Consider the following 9311-nt stretch of genomic DNA (forward strand, 5'->3'; position numbering starts at 1 on the left):
AGTCGAGACTACAGTACTGTAGATACCCCTTAAACAGAGTCGGGACTACAGTACTGTAGATGCCCCTTAAACAGAGTCGGGACTACAGTACTGTAGATACCCCTTAAACAGAGTCGGGACTACAGTACTGTAGATACCCCTTAAACAGAGTCGGGACTACAGTACTGTAGATACCCCTTAAACAGAGTCAGTACTACAGTACTGTAGATACCCCTTAAACAGAGTCAGGACTACAGTACTGTAGATACCCCTTAAACAGAGTCTGGACTGTAGATACCCCTTAAACAGAGTCAGGACTACAGTACTGTAGATACCCCTTAAACAGAGTCAGGACTACAGTACTGTAGATACCCCTTAAACAGAGTCTGGACTACAGTACTGTAGATACCCCTTAAACAGAGTCAGGACTACAGTACTGTAGATACCCCTTAAACAGAGTCTGGACTGTAGATACCCCTTAAACAGAGTCAGGACTACAGTACTGTAGATACCCCTTAAACAGAGTCAGGACTACAGTACTGTAGATACCCCTTAAACAGAGTCTGGACTGTAGATACCCCTTAAACAGAGTCAGGACTACAGTACTGTAGATACCCCTTAAACAGAGTCTGAACTGTACCCAATACCATAGAGTTGGATAGAGGGCGCACTTGGACCAAAGTCTAGGGATGGCGCTGCCCATGCTGTCACAGAAGTGGCCAAAGCAAAGATAAGAGATGAGCTCTCTAGTACATCTCCATCACACTGAAACATGTCAAATAAAGAGTTGCGAAATCGGCATTTTAGACAACAAAAAAATGCATTTGTTTTACTATTACGTAACCCCGTCGTCCTGTCTCTCGCCAGTGAAGAACGTGGTGGGCGTCATCGCCAGGTACATGGCGGCCCTGCAAGAGTTCAGACGCAGCGTCTCCATGAAGGTGGCGTTCGACCGGGTGGGCGTCGACCGTAACACCATCTCACGGACGGCCGCCATCGCCGAGCTGAGCCTGGCCGCTCCAGAGGTAAATCCTCATTACCATCCGATGGGGACTTTTTAGTCTGGGATTAGGTTTTTATCATTTGTGTCTTTCATTGTATTTATTCAGTGTTGTAGGAGCCATTTTGGCCTGTTTGAGTTGTGTATGTGTTTTCTGTCAATGGTTATTTTGACTTGTTTTGTACACTAGAGGGCACTATATGTTGGGGGTCATAGGTCACTGGTCTCGTGTGTGTATAGGTAGTACAGGTGACCGGGAAGGGTTGGCACAGGTGACCGGGAAGGGTTGGCACAGGTGACCGGGAAGGGTTAGAACAGGTGACCGGGAAGGGTTAGCACAGGTGACCGGGAAGGGTTATAGTACAGGTGACCGGGAAGGGTTATAGTACAGGTGACCGGGAAGGGTTATAGTACAGGTGACCGGGAAGGGTTAGCACAGGTGACCGGGAAGGGTTAGCACAGGTGACCGGGAAGGGTTAGCACAGGTGACCGGGAAGGGTTAGCACAGGTGACCGGGAAGGGTTAGCACAGGTGACCGGGAAGGGTTAGCACAGGTGACCGGGAAGGGTTAGTACAGGTGACGTTAGTACAGGTGACCGGGAAGGGTTAGCACAGGTGACCGGGAAGGTTATAGTACAGGTGACCGGGAAGGGTTATAGTACAGGTGACCGGGAAGGGTTATAGTACAGGTGACCGGGAAGGGTTATAGTACAGGTGACCGGGAAGGGTTATAGTACAGGTGACCGGGAAGGGTTATAGTACAGGTGACCGGGAAGGGTTATAGTACAGGTGACCGGGAAGGGTTATAGTACAGGTGACCGGGAAGGGTTATAGTACAGGTGACCGGGAAGGGTTATAGTACAGGTGACCGGGAAGGGTTATAGTACAGGTGACCGGGAAGGGTCATAGTACAGGTGACCGGGAAGGGTTATAGTACAGGTGACCGGGAAGGGTTATAGTACAGGTGACCGGGAAGGGTTATAGTACAGGTGACCGGGAAGGGTTATAGTACAGGTGACCGGGAAGGGTTATAGTACAGGTGACCGGGAAGGGTTATAGTACAGGTGACCGGGAAGGGTTATAGTACAGGTGACCGGGAAGGGTTATAGTACAGGTGACCGGGAAGGGTTATAGTACAGGTGACCGGGAAGGGTTATAGTACAGGTGACCGGGAAGGGTTATAGTACAGGTGACCGGGAAGGGTTATAGTACAGGTGACCGGGAAGGGTTATAGTACAGGTGACCGGGAAGGGTTATAGTACAGGTGACCGGGAAGGGTTATAGTACAGGTGACCGGGAAGGGTTATAGTACAGGTGACCGGGAAGGGTTAGTACAGGTGACCGGGAAGGGTTAGTACAGGTGACCGGGAAGGGTTAGTACAGGTGACCGGGAAGGGTTAGTACAGGTGACCGGGAAGGGTTATAGTACAGGTGACCGGGAAGGGTTATAGTACAGGTGACCGGGAAGGGTTATAGTACAGGTGACCGGGAAGGGTTATAGTACAGGTGACCAGGAAGGGTTATAGTACAGGTGACCGGGAAGGGTTATAGTACAGGTGACCGGGAAGGGTTATAGTACAGGTGACCGGGAAGGGTTATAGTACAGGTGACCGGGAAGGGTCATAGTACAGGTGACCGGGAAGGGTTATAGTACAGGTGACCGGGAAGGGTTATAGTACAGGTGACCGGGAAGGGTCATAGTACAGGTGACCGGGAAGGGTTATAGTACAGGTGACCGGGAAGGGTTATAGTACAGGTGACCGGGAAGGGTTATAGTACAGGTGACCGGGAAGGGTTAGTACAGGTGACCGGGAAGGGTTATAGTACAGGTGACCGGGAAGGGTCATAGTACAGGTGACCGGGAAGGGTCATAGTACAGGTGACCGGGAAGGGTCATAGTACAGGTGACCGGGAAGGGTCATAGTACAGGTGACCGGGAAGGGTTAGTACAGGTGACCGGGAAGGGTTAGTACAGGTGACCGGGAAGGGTTAGTACAGGTGACCGGGAAGGGTTAGTACAGGTGACCGGGAAGGGTTAGTACAGGTGAGAGGAGAGCATATATAGCTGATGGAAAAAGTGCAGAGAGATGCATTCTATAGGAATATGTGTTTTGGAGCTATTTATATTTTATATATGCAAAAAATGGGAACTTCCCCCCAAAAGAGTCATGTTTGGAAAGCTGATCGTTATGGACGTGGTTTTTCATAGGAAATCCCCACTGCAGGTGTTGTATGTGTTAGCTGGTCCATTGGGCGATTACTAAAGTACTATTTTATCCTAGGTGTTCCATGCCCTGCCACCCTGGGACGAGAAGGAGGAGACGCTGGCTCACTACGCCCACCGCTGCCGGCTGGCCATGGACGACACCATCAGAGCCAAGATCAAAACCATGAAAACCAAGGGAGACCTGCTGCCTATAGTCAGCAAATAACCCCGGAGACGGAAGGCGTGACCTCTGATGCCTGTAGGACAAACCAGACCATCTGCGGTAGATTACCTGCTCGGTGTTAACATGTAGAATCGTCAGGAAATGAACAGAAAATGACGGCCGATGTTCTGTGGTCAAAGGGGATTGGACGGCTGTCTACGGCCTACGTTCTTCTTGTTGGTCTGTCTTGTCCTTATGATAAAAGCCTGGTCCACAGATGTGTTTGTGCTGTCCATGCCGAGTTGGAAAGACGACACAAACAGGTCTGGGACCAGGCTTGCCCTCTGATCTCCAGTGATGCTCGACTGCTATTTCAAAACAAGTGAAACGTTCTTAATGCTCCATTCCAATTGTCTGTCCACCCCCCACTATGACCGTAACCCATCCATGACAACAGACACCATGACAACAGACACCATGACAACAGACACCATGACAACAGACACCATGACAACAGACACCATGACAACAGACACCATGACAACAGACGCCATGACAACAGACGCCATGACAACAGACACCATGACAACAGACACCATGACAACAGACGCCATGACAACAGACGCCATAACAACAGACGCCAGGACTATCATTAAAAACCTTTGTAGTGCACAACGGGTTGATTTACTGTAATGTGTAACATTTATTTAGTCTTTTGAATGATGTGCTAATGCTTTGAAGTGTTTTTAGTAGTGGAGAACAACATTGGAAAATACTATTCAAATAAGAATCTTATTTTTGTTAAAAGAGATTTTCCCGCACTTTTGGTGGTCTATGTAATTGTTTTTAAAGAGATTCTCCGGTACTTTTGATGGTCTATGTAGTGTTGTTTTTAAAGAGATTCTCCAGTACTTTTGTATACCTTTTAGCCAGTAGTTTTGAAAGTAGAAAATTACATACTACGTCACGTGCGCCATGTCATTGCGCTCGCTCTCTGCTGTGTGTGCGCATCTTGCTAGCTGTCACTTAAATGGCGAGGGGTTGAAGGTCATTGGTTGAACTGAAACTGCTAAGGGGCTGGCCCACGTGGGGGAAAATGTAAGGAAATGGTGCAGCTACCAGAAAAACAGTAGACGTGTTGATATTTTAGTTTGCCCCTTTAAGGCACCCGTACTGATCCAGTGATGTCTGAGGTTGTGTACATTGTCACTCGTGGGAAAGGAGGAGAGCTGTCGGACTAAATCCTTACCCGGTGAGGAGAAACGAGCTCACAGTTCAGTCTGGATGCTTGCTAAGGGGCTTTCGAGTCATCATACCGCCACCACTGAGAATGTGGCTGCTTGAAGAACTCCACTCAGGGCACTGTGGTGCGAATGAAGGAGATTGCACGCAGCTACTTCTGGTGGCCAGGCTTGGATACAGTTACCAAAGACAAGGCCAAGTGTTGTTCTGCATGTCACGTGACGAGGTACACGCCTTAGCTAGCTAGAGGAGCCTTGGCAGCGAGTACACATGCAGGCCCACTGGAGCAAGGTTTCCCAAACTCTGTCCTGGGCTCCTCCAGGGTTTCCCAAACTCGGTCCCGGGGCCCACCCCGGGGTGCACGTTTAGTTTTTTGCGAAACTTGACGATGAGTTGGTTATTTGAATCAGCTGTGTGGTGCTAGGGGCAACAACAACAAAAAAACGTTCACCCCGGGGTGGGCCCCGGGACCGAGTTTGGGAAACCCTAGACTGGAGGATCGTATGTTCCTAGTCGTAGTCACACAGCGATGAAGAAAACACCCCCCCCCCCCCCTGTTGACCAACAGAAACACCCCCCCCCTCCCTGTTGACCAACAGAAACACCCCCCCCCCTCCCTGTTGACCAACAGAAACACCCCCCCCCCCTCCCTGTTGACCAACAGAAACACCCCCCCTCCCTGTTGACCAACAGAAACACCCCCCCCTCCCTGTTGACCAACAGAAACACCCCCCCTGTTGACCAACAGAAACACCCCCCCTGTTGACCAACAGAAACACCCCCCCCTCCCTGTTGACCAACAGAAACACCCCCCTCCCTCCCTGTTGACCAACAGAAACACCCCCCTCCCTCCCTGTTGACCAACAGAAACACCCCCCCTCCCTGTTGACCAACAGAAACACCCCCCCTCCCTGTTGACCAACAGAAACACCCCCCCCTCCCTGTTGACCAACAGAAACCCCCCCCCCCCTCCCTGTTGACCAACAGAAACCCCCCCCCCTCCCTGTTGACCAACAGAAACACCCCCCCTCCCTGTTGACCAACAGAAACACCCCCCCCCCCTCCCTGTTGACCAACAGAAACACCCCCCCCTCCCTGTTGACCAACAGAAACACCCCCCCCTCCCTGTTGACCAACAGAAACATCCCCCCCCTCCCTGTTGACCAACAGAAACACCCCCCCCTCCCTGTTGACCAACAGAAACACCCCCCCTCCCTGTTGACCAACAGAAACACCCCCCCTCCCTGTTGACCAACAGAAACACCCCCCCCTCCCTGTTGACCAACAGAAACACCCCCCCCTCCCTGTTGACCAACAGAAACACCCCCCCCTCCCTGTTGACCAACAGAAACACCCCCCCTCCCTGTTGACCAACAGAAACACCCCCCTCCCTGTTGACCAACAGAAACACCCCCCCTCCCTGTTGACCAACAGAAACACCCCCCCCTCCCTGTTGACCAACAGAAACACCCCCCCCCTCCCTGTTGACCAACAGAAACACCCCCCCCTCCCTGTTGACCAACAGAAACACCCCCCCTCCCTGTTGACCAACAGAAACACCCCCCCCCTCCCTGTTGACCAACAGAAACACCCCCCCCCTCCCTGTTGACCAACAGAAACACCCCCCCCTCCCTGTTGACCAACAGAAACACCCCCCCTCCCTGTTGACCAACAGAAACACCCCCCCCCCCTCCCTGTTGACCAACAGAAACACCCCCCCCCCCCTCCCTGTTGACCAACAGAAACACCCCCCCCCCCTCCCTGTTGACCAACAGAAACACACCCCCTCCCTGTTGACCAACAGAAACACCCCCCCTCCCTGTTGACCAACAGAAACACCCCCCCTCCCTGTTGACCAACAGAAACACCCCCCCTCCCTGTTGACCAACAGAAACACCCCCCCTCCCTGTTGACCAACAGAAACACCCCCCCTCCCTGTTGACCAACAGAAACACCCCCCCTGTTGACCAACAGAAACACCCCCCCCCCTCTCCCTGTTGACCAACAGAAACACCCCCCCCCCTCTCCCTGTTGACCAACAGAAACACCCCCCCTCCCTCCCTGTTGACCAACAGAAACACCCCCCCCCTCCCTGTTGACCAACAGAAACACCCCCCCCCTCTCCCTGTTGACCAACAGAAACACCCCCCCCCTCTCCCTGTTGACCAACAGAAACACCCCCCCTCCCTCCCTGTTGACCAACAGAAACACCCCCCCTCCCTGTTGACCAACAGAAACACCCCCCCCTCCCTGTTGACCAACAGAAACACCCCCCCCCTCCCTGTTGACCAACAGAAACACCCCCCCTCCCTGTTGACCAACAGAAACACCCCCCCCCTCTCCCTGTTGACCAACAGAAACACCCCCCCCCCCCTCTCCCTGTTGACCAACAGAAACACCCCCCCCCCTCCCTGTTGACCAACAGAAACACCCCCCCTCCCTCCCTGTACACTCGACCTCCTGAGACTAAACAGGTCGTACAGACACAACAGAGACCATGTTCTCTTTTCAACTATTGATCATGAATGGTTATAGCCTGCTATAGTCAAATAAAAAGTACAGACTTTTACAAGGTTTAACACATTGGGGGGAGTAGAATTCTAGGATAAATTCTGAAGTGTGTCTGTAGCACTGCATCTATGGCAACAGAACATAGTGTGTTCCCAATGGCACCCTGCATAGTGAACTATATAGGGAAATCACTAGGGGCTCTGAATGGTTTCCGTATAATTCCCTCTCGTTGGTTCTGACCGAGCTGAAAGAGAACAGGGAGAAAGAAGACCATCCATACAGCTCTCTGTAACTTCAGAGACTTCCTGGTGTCCAAGTATCCGTCCGAGAGCCCGGGAGATCTACCGTCTCCCCTGCAGAGAGCTGGGCAGCTACCTGGCCTCATTCAGGGACTCGAGGTAGAAGGACGGCTTGGAGTACAACAGCCTGGCCAATTATCAGTGTGGGCTGCAGCGCTACAGGTAATGGCAGGTTAGAAAAGCGGGCCCAGCAACCTTCAAGGTTGGCAGTTCAAATCCCAATGTGGACGAAAACAATCTGGTCGGTAGTGTCCTAGATGCCATCTCTTGCCGTTGTGTCCGTCAACTCCAAACTGCTCAACGGGGGGCGTAGTATGGCTGCCCTCTGCTCCTGAGGGGTCGGACTAAAGCAGAAGACATTTCCATTGGACAATAAACAAATAGACAGAGACAAGGAGGCCATACTTGTAACCGTTTAAATTTAAATGGGTTCTCCAGACAATGAAATGCGTTGATTTACTTGTGTGTGACAGAACACTAAATTGTAGCTTGTCCCATCAGATAACATGGCACATGTTACATATTAAAGCGTTAGACTTCTCTCACTAAAGGCTCCTGTCATACAAAAGTTATACTTAAATCCAAACTGGTTCTCCAGCAGATCAGTAAGAATGTCTCACCCCATGTTCAAGAATGGCCTTTTCCCTTTATTTAGATTACAACCTCTCCCTTTATTCAGATTACAACCTCTCCCTTTATTCAGATTACAACCTCTCCCTTTATTCAGATTACAACCTCTCCCTTTATTCAGAACACAACTTCTCACTTTCGGTTATTTGAAAATGAAATCATCTCCATAATATCACTATATTTAAAAGAAGACATAGAAAGCTGGTTGCAATTTCAGTTTAATCCACCAGAAAAGACAAATATTATATAACTGAAACGAATTGATAAAAAACATTTTTGGGATAAAATAAAAGGCCTAATCTTTGTAAATGTTATCATAAATATGACTGGTGGAGTTGTCACACATGCAGCTAACACAGACATGGAAATGTCTGCTCTACCCAAAATTACAACCAACTAATTGCAGCATTACCACAGAAAGGGAAGTGGAAGGGGGAAAAAGTAAGGAATTTGTCTGTCAGCATTAAAGACCATAGTTGGTTAAAGAAAATTGTGATAAATTAAAAAGTATACTAGTTTCATTTAAGTACCAACATTTTTTTTACAGCTGTGCCATATATAGTTGGTAATAGATTTTTGCTGTACTGATTCCATGGCACATGGTTTATGAACAAAATGACACCATATTCAAAACTTAGAATTTTTCTATTTAAATTATTATACAAAATTCTGGTTAATTTAAGACATGAAGGTCAGTCAATACGGAACATTTCGAGAACTTTGAAAGTTTCTTAAAGGGCAGTTGCAAAAACCATCACGCGCTATGATGAAACTGGCTCTCATGAGGACCGCCACAGGAAAGGAAGACCCAGAGTTACCTCTGCTGCAGAGGATGAGTTCATTAGAGTTACCAGCCTCAGAAATTGCAGCACAAATAAATGCTTCAGAGTTCAAGTAACAGACATATCTCAACATCAACTGTTCAGAGGAGACTGCGTGATTCAGGCCTTCATGGTCGAATTCATGGTCGAATTGCTGCAAAGAAACCACTATTAACGGCCACCAATAAGAAGAGACTTGCTTGGGCCAAGAAACACGAGCAATGGACATGAGACCGGTGGAAATCTGTCCTTGTCTGATTTTAAGATTAGCGGTTGGAACCAACATGTCTTTGTGAAACGCAGAGTAGGTGAACAGATGATCTCCGCATGTGTGGTTCCCACCGTGAAGCATGGAGGAGGAGGTGTGGTGGTGCTTTGCTGGTGGCACTGGCAGTGATTTATTGAGAATTCAAGGCACACTTAACCAGCATGGCTACCACAGCATTCTACAGTGATACGC

The 9311-nt window shown here is 49.8% G+C and overlaps 1 protein-coding gene across 2 annotated transcripts in view; it reads left to right on the forward strand.

The window, feature by feature from the left end:
• LOC120042167 (uncharacterized protein KIAA1958-like) overlaps positions 1-4218 on the forward strand; it is a 47725-nt gene extending 43507 nt beyond the window's left edge. For both annotated transcript variants that reach the window (XM_038987030.1, XM_038987031.1), the window contains exons 6-7: positions 847-1004; positions 3262-4218. In XM_038987030.1, coding sequence (XP_038842958.1) covers positions 847-1004; positions 3262-3411 — 308 coding nt within the window. In that variant the 3' untranslated portion in view covers positions 3412-4218. The remainder of the gene's footprint in view (positions 1-846; positions 1005-3261) is intronic.
• The last annotated feature ends 5093 nt before the right edge of the window (positions 4219-9311 follow it).

This window comes from Salvelinus namaycush, unplaced genomic scaffold, assembly GCF_016432855.1.
Source record: "Salvelinus namaycush isolate Seneca unplaced genomic scaffold, SaNama_1.0 Scaffold627, whole genome shotgun sequence".
Taxonomy (NCBI): Eukaryota; Metazoa; Chordata; class Actinopteri; order Salmoniformes; family Salmonidae; genus Salvelinus; species Salvelinus namaycush.